Raw genomic sequence first — 17,067 nt, 5'->3', positions numbered from 1 at the left:
CTATAAGAAACTGCAGCTAACATTGCACTTAATCATGAAAGAATGCACAGCTTACCCTCTAACATCAGGAAGAAGACAAGGATGTCTACTACTGCTATTTCTATTCAATATTGTATTGGAAGTTCTCGTCGGGGCAGTTAGGCAAAAAAAAAAACCATATCCAACGCATCCAGATTGGAAAGAAGTAAAAGTATTTCTATTTGCAGATGACATGATCTTGTGTACTGATAATCCTAAGGACTCCACTCACTAAAAGACTCTAGAATAAATTCTGCAATGTGGTAAAATACAAGATCAATAAACAAAATCAGCAGTGTCTCTATACACCAGCAATGAAAACTCCAGAAATAAAGTTAAGAAAACAATTTCATTTATAATAGCATCAAAAAGATTTAAATACTAAAGAAAAATTTAAAGAAGTGCAACATGCACACTGAAAATTCTAACATTGTTCAAAGAAATTAAAGACTTAAACAACTGGAAAGACATTTATGTTCATGAATTGAAAGACTTAATATCATTAAAATGGTAATAATACCCAAACTGGTCTAGAAAATTCACAGCAATCCCTATCAAAATCACGGCTGGCTTTTTTCCCCCAAAAAAACTTAACAAGCTGGTCCTAAAATCTATATGAAAATGCATGAGATCAAGAATAGCCAAAACAACCTTGAAAAAGAAAAACAAAGTAGGAAGGCTTTATTCACCAATTTCAAGCTTACTACAGTAATCAAGACAATGTCATACTAACCTAAAGATAGGAGGATAGACAAATAGATCAATGGAAGACAGACTCCAGAAATATACTGTCATATTTATGGCCAAATGATTTTGACAATGGTGTCAAAACAATCCAATGGAGAGAGTATAGTCTCTTGAACAAATGGTGCTGGGACAACTGGACATCCATGTGCAAAAGAATGAAGTCAGACCCCTTCCTAACACCATACACAAAAATTAACTCCAACAGATCACAGACATAAATGTGGAAGAGCTAAAAACTATAAAACTCTTTGAAGAAAGCATAAAGGTAAAACTACATGACTTGTGGATAGGTGATGGTTCTTAGACACCAAAAGTACAAGCAGTGAAAGAAAAATCAGATAAATTGGACCACATCAAAATGAAAAACTGTTGTGCTTCAAACGACACCAATCAAGAGAGTAAAAAGACAACCCTCCCACACACACAACAAAAAAGAGACAACCCACAGAATCAAGAAACTATTTGTAAATCATATATCTAATAAGGGACTTGCATCAGAAAATAGAAAGAACTTACAACTCAACAATAAAACACACAAATAATCTAATTCTAAATGGGCAAGGAATCGAATAGACATCTCTTCAAAAAAAGATACAAAAATGGCCAATAAGCACAAGAAAATATGCTCAACATCTTTAGACACTGGGGAAATGCAAATCAAAACCACAATGAGCTAGCACTTCACACCACTAACATGACTATGACCAAAAAGTCAGATCATAACAAGTATTGGCAATGATGTGGAGAAATAGGAACCTTCATATATTACAGTGAGGTCACTTTGGAAAACAGTCTGGAAGTTCCTCAAAAGTAAAACATAGAGTTAGCATATGACCCAGCAATTCCCACTCCTAGATATATACCCAAGAGAAATAAATGACAACCTATGCCCACACAAAAGTTTGTATATGAATGTTCATAGCAGTATTATATGGCTATTCATAATAGCCAGAATGTAGAAAAACACCAACTGTCCATCAACTAATAAATGGATCAAAGTGAATAGCCATAAAAAAGAACATTATCTGGCAATTATATGAAATAAATACTAATACATACTACAACATGGATGAAGCCTGTGCTAAGTGAAAGAAGCCAGTCACAAGAGACCATGTATTTATTGTATGATTCCACTTACTTCAAACATTCAGAATAGGCAAATAGACAGAAAATAGACTAGTTATTGCTGAGGGCTCAGGAGTAACTGCTAGTAGATATGACTTTCTGTTGGGGGTGATGAACATGTACTGAAATTGATTATGCTGACATTTGCACAACTGGACTGAGCATAATAAAAACCACTGAATTGATTGATTGTATAATATTTAAGTTATAGCTCAATAAATCTTTTTTTTTTAAACATATAGGCCATGTTCATGTTCTCATATTTTTAATTCTTATATTTTTCTGACCCAAAGTATGAAACTGTTTCTGTTTGCCTTATCTCCACTACCCGAAGACTTTATCTAAGAAAGGAGCTGTACTCCATTGGGGTTGTTATGTATTTCCCAAAGAACCTCGGCCAATGTCATACTACAATTATAACTTTAAAGTATTTCCACTGCTAGGAAATGTCATTTCTTTTTGTTATTGTTTTAAATTATATAACTGAGACAAACGAAAAAAAAAAATTCCCTCCTTGTGCCTGCCACAACTCATCTTCTTTCTTTTTGTATCAGTTATTCTATGTTGGTTCTCAAAGATATAACCTAGAAGTACAAAACAATAAGTAGGTCTTTTTTTTTTTTTTTTTTTAGCCAATACATTTTTCAGGCAAAGAGAACTGAAAGGAAAGCACCAGAGCTGTTATACCTAGGTGTGGAAGACTAACCATCAAAATGGCATATGTTCCACTGTAGTCAACTACCATTAAAGTCTGATGCTTTGTGTTTAAATCCACTCTAATCATACCAGAAATACAGCAAGAAATTCTCAGCCACACTGCAAGAACTTTTCAAACATGCAATTTAACTTCTTCCTTTTCCTTAGGCCCAGAGCTCAACAAAGGTATTTGCTGGCCCCTTACAGTCAAATCTGTATTATAACAAATGCATTATCAACTCTCAGGAAACTGTACTATGACTCAGAATCTACTATCTCATCATTCACCACAAAGTCAGTTATTAGTTTCTTGCAAGAATGTTTGGTCTGAGCAGAGAAGCTGCATGTATAGTTCTATATACATAAGTATACATCTAGAGTGCATGTATGAAAAACCACAAATTAAATACTACCCCCAAGCAGTGCTTTGCCTTCATTTGGAATGATCTAGAATTCAGAAGAGATCCAAACATTTTTCTTCAATATCTGTATGCTTTTCCCCTATCCTCTTCACAGCTCTTTTCTCCTCCCCTTTATGGCTTCATTAGATGCAACTAATAATTTGTAAGCATTAAATGGCATGATAAAGGAACCAATCCATGGAAAATCCTGTATAATACAAAGAATCGCCTAATAACAAATACATCCAACCTAAGTTCATTTTGTCCTCAAGAATGCAGTACTTGCCCTGGCTGGTGTGGCTCAGTTGGCTGGAGCTTCGTCCCATAAACCAAAGAGTTACAGGTTCGATTCCCGGTCAGGGCACATACCTGGGTTGTGGGTTTCGTCCCCAGTTGGGGTGAGTACAATCAGAAGCCAACTGATGTTTCTCTCCCTCTCCCTCCTCTTCCCTCTCTCTAAAATCAATAAATATTTCCTCAGGTGAGGATTTTTTTTTTTTAAGTGCAATACTTACAAATGCCCCTACATCCAACTTACCTCAAAGGTGGCCTTTAAAATGTAAACAACTATCTTCTTCATTAGCTCAATTTTAAATACCAAACAAAATCCCCACCCCAGGTCTGTTGCTTGATACATAGATATTAAGAAAAGCTTTTCACAAGACTGTTTAGAATATGTGTGGAATGTCTAGGACACACACCCAAGCAAATACATAAGTGAGATTTGAAGATAGTTTAAGGCTCAGGTATATGACAAGCATTTTAATATAAAATGCTATAGCCAGTGTACCATCAAATGCTACTAGTTGGCTGAATTAAATTATACTGCTGCAAGAATAAATATGACACTTTCTCCATGAAAAACTTCTTGCTCTATATGACTTAGAAAGCAAAGCAGTGATTAAACAGCTCTAGCAAATTTAGATCTTAAATTTAATCTGAATTTTAAATGTTTTTTTAACAAAACACTAAAATCCAAAAGATAAACATCTTTCTCTTCATTTACAACAATGCTAAGATGAAAAAGAAAAGGATTAGCTGCTATTCACTGCCTTACAAAAATAGCTCTGAAGTATACCCATGTTCATAGCATCATTATTTACAACAGCTGAAAGGCAGAAGCAACCCAACTGAAAACTGATGAATAAATGGATAAATAAAATGTGGCATACACATTTAACAGTTATTATTCAATCTTAAAAAGGAACAAAATTCTGCTAAAAAAAATGAACCCTGAAGACATGAGGCTAAGTGTAATAAACAACAGGAAAGGACAAATATTATATGAGTCCACCTGTATGAGGTGCCTCGAGTAGTCAGACTCAGAGAGACAGAAAGCTGGATGGTAGTTGCCAGGGGCGAGGATGAAGGGGCAATGGGGAGTTAATGATTCATGGGTACAGAAATTTCAGTTTTGCAAGATAAAAAAAAATTCTAGAGATGAAAAGTGGTGAGGGGGGCACAACAATGTGAGTGCACTTAATGCCACTGAACTGTACACTTAAAAATGGTTTAAGATGGTAAATTTTATGCTATGTATACTTGACCACAATAAAAAAAATAGCACCAAATACTCATCATTATTATAATAAGTAGCACATGGACAACAGTTCTTTACTAGTGAAGCCTAAAATAATGAGATTGGGATTTAATTAGTACTATGTCTGAAAACCAATTTTAAAAAAGTGATCTTAAAGTTAAGTAGTACTTTATGTCATGACTAATCAAGTTTTATTTATAGTACTCAGAACCATGAATGCTTTGAGCTATCCACAAGTCCTTAAAACAAAGAAAAAGAAAATTTTTTCGCTAACTTTATAAAGACCCCGTATTATTTCTCAGTTTCCCTTTCTAGGTCAACTTCCTCAAGTTGAAAATTAAAATATGTTCAGCTGACAATTCAGTTTATTCAGCCAGCAAATTAGTCACCTCGCAAAATCAGCAATATTTGAAACAAGTCTTTCTTCAATGCATAAATCAGCTATGGCTCATTCCCCGGTGACCTCACAGCAAAAGACAGGCAGGACCTGGGAGACTCCCTTTACATAACTCGTGTTCCATCTGAAAACATGCAACATCACTCTCAGTGTGGACAAAATAACAGAGTTGCCTATTTAGTAATCTTGCTTTTCTAATTCTCCAGAAAATTAGTTATTTTAAAAACAAATCTACTCAGAAATATAAATGTACCTCCCTTTTCCTACCAGTCACGTTCCTAAAAAGCTAACTATAACTTACTCTTAAATTCACAATTTTTAAAAGGAAAAGAATAATTTAGTAGTAAGACTCACATCTTAATTAACCTGCAAACCTTGCTTCCTATAATATGTGGTTCTATTTTCAACCAATTGGAGTCACATGCCTAATACTTTTACATGTCTATCTATGTATGCTCATATAAACAAAATATTCATTGTTAATATTTCATGTATAAAAGACTTGTTTTCCCAAGAGGAATGTAATATTATTGGCAGCATAGGGAATATGACTTATACTTCTCTACTATACTTAAAAGTTGCTCAGGATCCCCATAAGGCCCACTGGCCCAGGGAGAAACAAAATTATATGATGCTACATAAATAAAAAGCAAACTGGTGGTTTGCTTTCCAGTAACAGATATATAAAATATTCTAACAACCTACTTTTATGTTTTTACCAGTGAACATTAAAATCTATTCAATAAATAAAAAATAAAAATATAAGCTTTAATATGGCTAAAGAAAAGACAGGAAAGAAGGAAATCCAAGACAGGACAACTGATAAGGGAAATAAGAGTTTATAGTATAAAAATAATTAAATTAGTCTATGTGGCCCAAAATATGAAATGTGTATACTCAAAACACTAATTAACGTAAGAGGGTTGGGAAATAGGTACTTAAAAACTTATAAGGCAAAACCAGAATAGAGAAAACTATCTTGAAAAAGAAGAACAGAAAGACTACATTCACCAGTTCCAAACTTGCTACAAAGCTACAGTAATCAAGACAGTGTGGTATTAATATAAAGACAGACATATAAGTCAATGTTATAGAACTGAGAGTCCAGAAATATAATGTCACATTTGTGGCCAACTGATTTTCAACAAGGGTACCAAGACAATCCAGTGGGAAAAGTATAGTCTTTTCAACAAGTGGATATCCACATTCAAAAGAATAAAACTGGACCTCTACCTCACACCACATTCAAAAATTAACTCCAAATGTAAGAACTCAAATTATAAAAACGTTAAAAGAAAACATACGCATAAATCCACATGACCTTGGGTTAGGTAATGGTTTCTTAGATACAACATCAAAAGCATAAGCAACAGAAGAAAAAAAAGATAATCTGGACTAGACCACATCAAAACGAAAAACTTTGTGCTTCAAAGGATACCGTTAAGAGAATGAAAAGGCAACCCACAAAAATCAAGAAAACATTTGCAAATCATATATCTGTCAAAAGACTGGTATCTACAGAATGTATAAAGAGGCCTTACAATTCAATAGTAAAAATACAACCCGATTCAAAAACAGGGTTTGAATAGAGATCCCTCCAAAGATATACAAATGGCTAATAAATACATGAAACGGCTCAACAGCAATAGACACTGGGGAAATGCAAATCAAAACCACAATGAGATACCACTTCACACCCACTAGGAAGGGAATAACCAAAAAGGGGGCTAATAACAAGTGTTGGTATGAACATGGAGAAAGTTAGAGTTACTATACGACCAGCAATTCCACTTCTATGGATATACATACCCAAGAGAAATAGAAATATACATCCACACAAATACTTATATACAAATGTTCATAGCAATATTATTCATAAAAACCAAAAAGTGGAAACAAGCCAAATGCCTATCAACTGATGAATGAGCAAACAAAATACAACATATCCACGCCACAGAATATTACTCAGCTTTAAAAAGGAATGAAGTATTGATTCACATTACAACATAGATAAGCCCTAAATATGATATGCCAAGTGAAAGAAATCAGATACAAAAGTCCATATATTGTATGATTTCATTCACATGGGATGTCCACAGTAGGCAAATCCATAGAGATCAGAAGTAGATCAGTGATTGCCAGGGGCTGGGGGGATGGGCATTAGAGTGGGGGGTGGATGAAGAATGACTGCTATTGGGACAGTCTCTCTTCAGGATGATGAAAATGTTCTGGAATTGGATAGCACTGATGGTTTCACAACTCTGCAAATACACTAAAAGCCACTTTTGATATGTGAACTATATCTTTAAAAAAACTTAGTTAAGGAATGACCCCACTGCACTCAATAGATATAAAATACAGTTAGAACCCTTCAACCACGTTTCTACGACACTCACTACTCTGAAGATCTCAGCCAACCCAATTCTTTTTACTTTTAATTAATAACCTTACATTCTAACTCATCAAGAAAATTAAGCACTCCAGGGCCTTCCCATTATATAATTATCCTCTTCCTCTCATATTGCAAAAATTTCCCTATACATCGGCTCTTTTCTTTCTGCCTCTAACAAAGTGCAGACATCTCCCACAATTTTTTAAAAAAATGGCCTGCTCCTAACTACATCGTTGGATACCACTCTTTACCCTTCCCTTTTACATGGAACTTCATGAAAGAATCTTCATGTAACTCACTGCCTCCATATAGGCATGCCCAGTTACTTCTCCGCTCACCCCCAACACCCCAAGACTCATTCATTCATTCAAAATTATTCTTCTGAAAATTGTTACTGACTGCCATCAAGCTAAATCCACTGAAGAGAATTCAGTATTATCATACATGCCACTCCTGTGATATCTGACTACTGACATTTTTTTGGACACATTACTTTTCACCTGCTTCTCCTTAAGTCTTTCTTCTTGGCCTCGGTGTCCTCCTTCCAAATAAAAAACATACCTTAATTTGGTGTTCTATCTTCTAAATATAGTAATGACTTCCAAATCTACGTGTATCTCCAGTCTCTTTGTTTCAGGTTCATATATACAACAGCCTTCTAGATGCATCAGTTAGCTGAACTTCAGACACCTAAAAGTCAACAAGTCTGTTGAGTTTTGCTGGGCATGCACTATATCTTACTCATAGTTATAGGGACAGTGCATGCACATCATAAGCACTGGCTAAGTATTGTTGAATATGCAAAAATAGAACTCATTTTCCATACCTTCACCTCTATACTTCTGATGTCAGTTAATGACACTAGCATTCATTCACTTAGTCACCTTAGTCAGAAGCTTTGCAGCCTTCCTACATTCCTTAAATTTCAGTTGCTTTCATATCTCCTTGACATATTCTCTCTGGATAGATCTAGAATGCAAGGCCATAAAGCTCTTCAGCCAGCCCCTCTCTCAGAAATACGTGTTTGCAGCCAGCAACCTTGAGCAACTAGTTCTTCCATCAGGGCAAAGAGCAGGCTTCCTCACCACAGTACAGCAATGGATTCCGCAAGCTCAGTATTCCTCAGATGCAACACAAACCCACTGCTTGCAGAGCATCCATCTGGACTCCTCCACATCACGCCCGTGGGATTTGCAGGCACGGGACCCAGAAGTCCCATGTCTTCTACCAGCATCCATGAAACAGTAGCAAGCTAACTTATTAGTTTGTGGGCACAGTAAAGACACATAGAGTAATTTATCTTCCTAAGCATCACTTTAACAGAGCCACTGCTCGATTCAAGAAACCTAGTCACTGTACTCCTCAAACTATGACACCCTTATTAATTTCCCTGTACCTCACTTAAATAACTTCATGTCTCTCTACACTCCACAAACCTCTCTACTTCTGTAAAGGCAACTTGGATCACTCTTCTCTTCCCTCACTCCCTATATTCTTCCAACTCTTCCAAGAAAGCACAGAATTTAAGGGCTTGGGCTCTGGAGTTGAACTGCCTAAGTTCCAATTGCCAGTTTCTCCACTTTGCAGTTATGTGATTTGGGGCAAGTTGCTAAACTTGCTTAAATTCCCGTTTTCTCATCTGTAAAATGGAATTACAGTATCAACTCTTCCTAGCATTGTTGTGAGGATTAACTGAAATAATCTAATTCAGTGCTGGGGATCATGTCAACACACAGTTACCTCTCAATAACGGTTAATTATACAGATACTGTCTCCTTCCTGCTGTCTGAATTTTTATATCTAATTTCTTCACTGTTCTTGTGAATATCCTGCTAACGCCTACATCCATGTTTTGCCAATTACTACAACTCCTGTTGTGCATCCCAAATGCCATGCCTTCCTCCCTGCCCATTGTCTTCAACTCATTCCTCATCATTCTGAAGGCCCATCCCCATTTCTTTAATTCATAATGCACTGTCATCATGGCTCTGTGTACACATATTCTTAAAACTGGCTCATCTGTGCATCTCTTATTATTACTAACAAGACAGTGAGCTCCTCTGGTCAAAGATCGAATGCTTCTCGTGTAACCTGAACATCTTTAAAAATCATGTAAACTCAGGAATGCAAGTTCCTCTTAAAGATCATCATATCTTGCCTAGCCAGGTAACTCAGTTGGTTAGAACATCATTCTGAGAAGCCAGGACTGCAGGTTCGATCCCAGGTCAGGGCGCATACAAGAATCAACCAATACAAGAAATAAAAATGGATGTTCTCTCTCTCTCTCTCTCTCTCTCTCTCTCTCTCTCTCTCTCTCTCTCTCAAATCTATAAATTAAAAAAGAAAAATAATTTTAATGATCATCATGTCCAATATAATAGTAAAAGTACAGGCTTTAATGGCAAAGCAGGTGAAACTCTAAAATACTAGTTTTGTAATTCTGGGGAGTTAACCTCTCTAAGTATTCTGTTACATAGAAATTCTGTAATTACAATTTTCAAAGTTTTGTTTGAAGAATAAAATAACTAATAAAAAGCACCAAACACTATAGCTCACAATAGAAAGCTCTCAAAAAGTAGCTACTATTTTTTTCTTCAATCAACAGGTGTTAAATTGAATGAGCTAATCAATACCATCTTTTAACGATATTTACAGCTTCTGAGAGTTAAAGCCCAGTACCAATTAATTCAAGGATTTGCGACTCATAGACCAGAGTTAGCTTCCCCCACTTCCCCATAGATTACACTGACATCTTTGACAAGTTTTTTAAAAAACATACTCTGCTAAACACAGAGACTTGATCAGCAAGCATAAAGATCAATAATAAATCCACTTCTACTCAATAAACATCTCAATTCATCTGCTTAAGGAATAGTTTTATGAGTCATTTCTTCCATCTTCAGAACTTAAGAATTGAAAGAGTTACACATTAGTCATTGTTTTATGGAGGTGACAAGGTAAAAGTGCCAATTCAAACAAATTTTTATACTATTTTATTTTATGAAATTGTACTTTCTTCTCCAAAAGCCTCTAGTGCTATGTGTAAAAATTCCCATTTCAATCACTGAGTTGACAGGAACAAAAGGATGTTGTAATAGATGTGTGTCTCATTCCATTAGCATATCAAGCAGCTGCTAGTAAAACAAGTATCTTCTGTTTTAGAAAACATGTCAGAAATTTCCATCCACAGTCATTTTGAACTCTAACATCAGTTCTCTCGGAAAAGGCCAAAGAACCACCATTGGCCTCAGGGTCAAGAACACCTCCCTGTCTCAAACAGATTCTCCCCTCCTACTCTGCCCTTCCATTTCCTAAGGGTTACTTGTTTCTTCACTGACTACAGGGCCTTCTAAGTTTCCTCCTACTTCCTTGGTTTTACCTTGTTTTGTTTTTAATTTTTTTAACTTTTCATTTACAGTTGACATTCAATATGTTAGTTTCAGGTGTACAACATAGTGATTAGACACCTATACAATTTACAAAGTGATCCCCTGATAAGTTTAGTACCCACCTGACACCATATTTTATAGTTATTATAATACTATTGACTATATTCTGTATTCTGTACTTTATATCCCCATGACTATTTCTGTGAGTGCCAATCTGTACTTCCTAATCCCCTTACCTTTTCAACCAGCCCCCCTCCCCCCGCAACTCCTCTCCCTTTTGGCAACTATAAATTTGTTTCTGTTGTGTTTGTTAGTTTATTTTGCTTTTTAGATTCCACAAATGAGTGAAATCGTGTGGTATTTGTCTTTCTTTGACTAATTTAAAAAGGGAATCCTCATGCACTGTTAGGGGGATTATAAAATAGTGCAGCCACTATGGAAAACAGTATGAAGTTCCTCAAAAAGTGAAAAATAGAGCTACCTTATGACCCAGCAATTCCACCTCTGGATATTTATCCCACGAAATCCAAAACACTAATTTGAAAAGATATATGTACCCCGATGTTCACTGCAGCATTGTTTACAACAGCCAAGATGGAGATGCAACCTCAGTTTTACCTTGTCTTGACTCATGACTGCTCACTTGGTTTTGACCGGCATCCTTACTTTTTCCATTCACTTAGCTTTATTTTCATCATGTGCTCTTAAACGTTGCCCAGCACGTCCTGAATCAGTCATCTACCTAGGCTTGCAATCTGGCCCTGAGATCTGGAAATCTTTCTCCTTCAGGCTTGTGTCTGAGACTCACACCAAGTTCTAAAAAGCCCAATCAGAGCACATGGAGCAGCCACCCTAACCCAGACTTCTGGGGCCAGCTGGCTTCAGGGTTCCCTGTAATTGTGCCCTGACTTACTAATCTCACTCGTGCTTCTCTAGTCAACGGCACAGAACCCTCCTCTCTGACAGGCGAAGCTTGTCTCTGCTGCCTGAACTTGCCAAGCTCATTCCTGTTCCTGTGCCGTTGCTTGCAGGCCGTTCTTCCTCCTCTAGAGAAGCAATGCTTTTTCCCTCCCTCCGACCTTGCACCCATTCCAATCATAAGCTTCCCCCTCCAAGTCCAAAGTTCTCCCTCCCCAGGGAAGCATTCCCTGATCACCCCCCTTTTGGGGATCTCGCACTCCTCTAAATTCCTACATTGCCCTATCACTCACCTGGCATTTAATCACCTAGCAATCTGCTGTAGGTGTTTACCTTTAAGTCTTATCTTTTCACATGACAGTCATTTCCTCATGAGTATGAACCATAAAGCACACTTTAAAAAAATGGAAAACTACAATACTAGACAACACTAACAGAAAGTTTTTAGGAAATAAAATTCTCCCCAAAAAGGAAAACCAATCTCAGTTTTTCATGCTTCTTTCTAACCCTTGCCCATTCCTGTTTACATTTTTATATAATCATCATCATCATGGTAGACTGAATGGATTACCATAACAGTAAATGTAATAGTTACACATACCATTTTACATTCTACTTCTCCTTCTAACATAGAAAACAGCGTCCCTTGTTAGATGCTTTTAATTTCCATCATTTTTAATAGCTATGTAATAGTCTTTCCACTGAGATACTAGACAGTGACTTACTTACACAGTGGCTGCTACTAGATATTACACTCTTCTTTGTGTCTTTCACTGCATCAGGTACTATAAAATGCAAGTAAACCCTGGAGAAATGCCTACTGAAATAATATATATTGTCCATGCTTAGTAACACCTGCAATAACCCACTTCATTGTTTTTCTCTCTAAATTTCTAGTGTAATTTCTGACTTTACCACCTTAGGCCAGGGAGACAGCAAAGGTATTTTCCAAATACTTTTTATATAGATTTATTTTGATAGGTGATCTTATACATATTTAAACATGGGAAGCCCCTTGAGGAAAGGTAATAAGATCCCATAATATCTAATATAAACTAGACAACTGGCAGGCAATATATCAAATATTTTTAAACCAGCTAAAGTTCCTACAGGAACTTCACAAATTCCTAAACAGGAGAGTGTCGCTGATCTAGGCAGCACTATCAATTATGCATGTAAAACTTGCAGTTCATTTAATAATTAGATTGATTAATTATCTATGAATGGGTGTTCTTTACAATACATAGAACACAACCAGAGTTAGCTGGTAAGTTGTACAAGTCTGAAAGATAACATAAAAGACAAACAATATTTGTGAATAGAACCAACTTCAAGAGTTCATGACCAAACAAGTTTACCCCTTTTTCTTTAGCTTAAGTTCATATTTCAAATGAACAAAAGCAAAATTAAAACTATGTAAAATTACATATGTATGTGAACATACAGAAGAAGAGGAGAGTATAAATTGTCAAAATGGATGCCAGAGACTTTTTCCTTTCTATTTTTTGTTTTGGTTAGTATAATGTTAAAATGTGTAACATGAAAAACATTACAGACAAAATATTTGTTAGTCATTACGACTCTAATTTCGCAAAAATGACTGAAACACTCTTGCTTTCATGATAAATGTAAAATAATAAACCAAGTAACTACCTTAACACCTAAGCACAGTCAGATACTGAATCACGTGAAGAACTTAATAGTACTCTAAAATTAGCTTCTTGCAAAGTTCAGATTTTCCTCAAACAGTAGTAGCTAATGTGATTCCAAATAGCAAAGTCTATCTATATACAGCAAAACTACATTATCCCAGTAACCCATTCTCATCTCATTCTTATTTGTGAATTGTGATTTCTGAGGTTGATTCTGCACTAATATATTAAGAGAGACACAATTATGACTAAAAGTTTACTATTTCTCATGATTACATACTATTACTTAATACATTAATTTTCCCAAAAGTAGCAATTGGTCAAAGCAGTATGATTCTTTTCAAAATTACTGGAAAGGAATATGGTTTTGTTTAGTGTCGCTCAGTGGGTTGGGCACCATTCTGCGAACCAAAAGATCACAGGTTCAATTCCCAGGCAGGGCACATGCTTGGGTTTCAGGTTTGGTCCCCAGATGGGGTACATACAAGAGGCAGACAATTGGTGTTTCTCCTCCTCTCTGAAAGTTCACTACATTGCATTCCATAACAACCTCTAGATTTATGTAAACAACTACTTCACGACAAAATAGAAATAGAACCAATAGTCCATGTGCTTTCAAGAAATATAAGGCTATGCAGGAGATGGCACTAAGTGAATGAGGCAGTTTACCACAAATGCATTTCTATTTACCAAGTAATGGATCCATGTATAAACCTTAAGTTTAAAATGCATTCAGCCAAAGGAAGAGCTAATATACATTCCATAGCTAAAATTATAATTCTATGCATCTCTCGAAACTCTAATTCTGATAATTATTACAATCTAATTAATGACAATTTATAAATGAAAAGGATAGTATGCCCCCTCAAAAACTGAAACCCAATGGTGGGAGAAGAAGGAAGAACTTTATCTGAGATACGTCTTTTGTGGTGGTTGGTTAACTGCCTCTTCTTAGCACTGACTTGACAAGATTTTTGTATGAAAAAGAACTTTTAAGAATGTGCTAAAATCATCCTTTCAGAATCAAATCCCAGATTAGTTGTGTTTTATGTAGCTTTTTATTTTTTATTTTTTGAAAGTTTTCCTAATCACTGTGATGGTAATAAACTTAAGATGAATTTAAATAAAGATGCCTGAACACTGAAGAAGAGAAGCTTTTCAAAACTTTCAGAGTTCCTCTGAGTCCTTTCATTCAGTCAGAGCATGGCACTGGTGAGGTCAAGAATAAACTAGTGGAACACACTGTTGACCAGCAATTTTATACAAAAGCTATCCCATATCACTGGCGCCTATTTTTTCATAATTGAGTATGAAAATGAAACAATTTACAAAAATTCTTTACAAAATCCTATATTACTCTCAGTTTTAAGAATTGTATAAGCTAATTCAAGTGGAAACACGAGTTAACTCGTTATCGGTCAATGTTTGGACTTGAAAACACAAGTTTTTTCGTGACCGAAATAACATGTTAAGTTCTTAGGGAAAAATTTTTCTTTGTCACCTAACATCCTTGCTGACCTAGCAAGGACAGAAAGAATCACCAACTCAATGGAAGATGTAACTCCAAGAGATAAACCAACTCCCAAGAGGACAAACCAACAAAGCATGTTAACTGATTGATGACTGTACATCTATCTCACTATACAAAAGGCAGCAAAGAAAAGGAAACTGGAAAACAACTCATGATTACTACACAGACTCAAACAACACTTGAGTATGAACAAAGAAGTGGCAAGAACAACCCAGAACATGACACACAGAAGCTAATGACTAGAATTCTGCGACACACCAAAAAATAGATGCTTTGCCAATCTGACCAAAAAATAGGTGTAATTTTGATTCATTCACCCCGGTTGGTTATTGTTGTGTTGGCTGCTGTAATTTTTTATTTGACAATCTAAGGGAAAAGAGGCCAGTGCCCCTGACTAAATAGTCAGGTATTGCATGTTTTAAACATTGTTGAGGCACACCGGTTGAAAATTGCTGACTTAGAACGTGACTCTGGTACTTAAAAATGATTCTGATTAGTTAAGAATCTTTTGAAAACTCATCTCCTGGGATTATAATAGTGACCCCCAATAATATAACCTTATACAGAAAGGGTCTTTGAATATATTGTCTCATTTAAAGTAACTCGTCCCGTCACAGTGCTAGTTAATCACCTTTTCAGAATCAAATTCCAGATCAGTTGTGTTTTATGTGGCTTGGTTTTAAGTTTTCTTAACCACTGTGACGGTAATAAACTTAAGGTGAACTTAAATAAAGATGCCAAGACACAGCCCACCTTCTCCTCCGACTTCCAGTTGGGGTTCTCTCCAGCCTGACTGTCTAAGAGGATTTAAAACGTACGTGGTTTATCTGCTTTCTCTACCCTCCCTGCAGAATGAAGAGAATGTCTGAAAGATACAATTTCACAAGAATCTTGGCACTTAAAACTATTTATTGTTGAGAGATGACCAATATGACTTAAAGCAAAAACAAAACTTTCTCAACAGTCAAAAAAGTGGGGGTAGGGAGGCATCTCTTTTACCCAACTTCAAAAAAAGTATTTACAACTCTTTATGACCGTCCAGATTAAAGGAAATAAAGTGAAAAAACAAGATAAGAAACTTTTGCACTTGAGTGCTCGCTCAGGAGGAGTAAACCAAATTCCCTGCCATTTTTCCTGCCGCGAGCCAGCAAAGTGCAGTGTTAGGGTGGCTGGGCCGATGACGTGGGGCTTCGGGGTCCCTGGCTGTCCCGGCCAGGCCGGACCGGTGAGGACCCAAGGGGCGGGGGCTGCACTGACAGCTGGCGAGGAGACAGCGGGGACTCCGCGATGCAAGGGCCGAGGGGAATGGTGGGGGAAGGAGGAAGAGAGCCCGGGCGGGAGAGGGACTAGGGCGCCCTCCTGGAAGGGCAGAGGGAAGCGAGAGGGCGAGAGGGCGAGAGGGCGTCAGGGCGAAAGGGCTCCGGGGCGTGTCGGGCGCGCCGGCGGAAGGGGCAGCGGACCGGGACGTGGGGCCCGTAGCTCTCCGGGACGCGGTGCAGACGAGGGGAGGGGCGTCCTGCACAGGCGGGGCGGGCGTGGAGAGACAAGGTTTCGGGGTGCGCGGGCCGCACTCCAGCCCGGATGCGGACTCCAGGGGCGGGGCGGCCGGACCCCACACGGCGGCCGCCGCGAAGGGGCGCACCAGGCACCTGCCGCCTCCGCTGCGGCGGCCCCGCGCGGGCTCGGTTCTCACCTCTTCGGTTCATGGGCCGGATCCGGACGGCCACTTTCACTTTGGAGTCTCCCATCCTGCCGCTGCCTCTGCCGAGACTTGCTCGGCTTCCGTCTGCCGCGGCCACCGGGCAACTCCTCGGGGCTGACCGGGCGGTAGGGGGCTGCGGCAGGAGGGGCGGGGCTTTGGGAGGGGCCTGTCGAGGGGCGGGGCATCCCGCTGGGCTCCCGGCGCGCTTCCGCTGCATCACGGGACTTGTAGTCCCTGAAGGTGGTCGTGGTCAGGCCGGCGGAGAGGGTGTGCTGGGAGAAGTCTGAGCGCTTGGCTCACAGGAGGCCTTGTAAGTGCCCCTCTCCTTGTGTACAATTCTTTTTCTCATAAGCTGTCAGTGAGCTGGTATCTCACCTAAGAACAATTAAAAGATTGGACTTGGAGACCATGCAACCTCTTCAGACTCATTACCTGCCAACTTAGTGTTTGATTCCTGGCTCAAATATTTCCTTTGCTTAGATTGCCCTCCAGGCCTTGTTTATCGAAATCATCCTTCAAGACAAGTCAAAAGCTACCTCCATGGGAAGTTTTTATAGTA

General features: G+C 37.9%; 1 protein-coding gene across 1 annotated transcript in view; it reads right to left on the bottom strand.

The window, feature by feature from the left end:
* Positions 1 to 16,634, bottom strand: part of KIF13B (kinesin family member 13B) — a 172,005-nt gene extending 155,371 nt beyond the window's left edge. The window contains exon 1 of the mRNA XM_090289006.1: positions 16,500 to 16,634. Within this exon, the coding sequence (XP_090145132.1) occupies positions 16,500 to 16,554 (55 nt within the window). The 5' untranslated portion in view covers positions 16,555 to 16,634. The remainder of the gene's footprint in view (positions 1 to 16,499) is intronic.
* Positions 16,635 to 17,067: the final 433 nt, after the last annotated feature.

The sequence above is a fragment of the Furipterus horrens genome, unplaced genomic scaffold (genome assembly GCF_987537825.1).
Source record: "Furipterus horrens unplaced genomic scaffold, mFurHor1.1.pri manual_scaffold_10, whole genome shotgun sequence".
Lineage (NCBI taxonomy): Eukaryota > Metazoa > Chordata > Mammalia > Chiroptera > Furipteridae > Furipterus > Furipterus horrens.
This window is presented reverse-complemented; position numbering and strand designations above follow the sequence as displayed.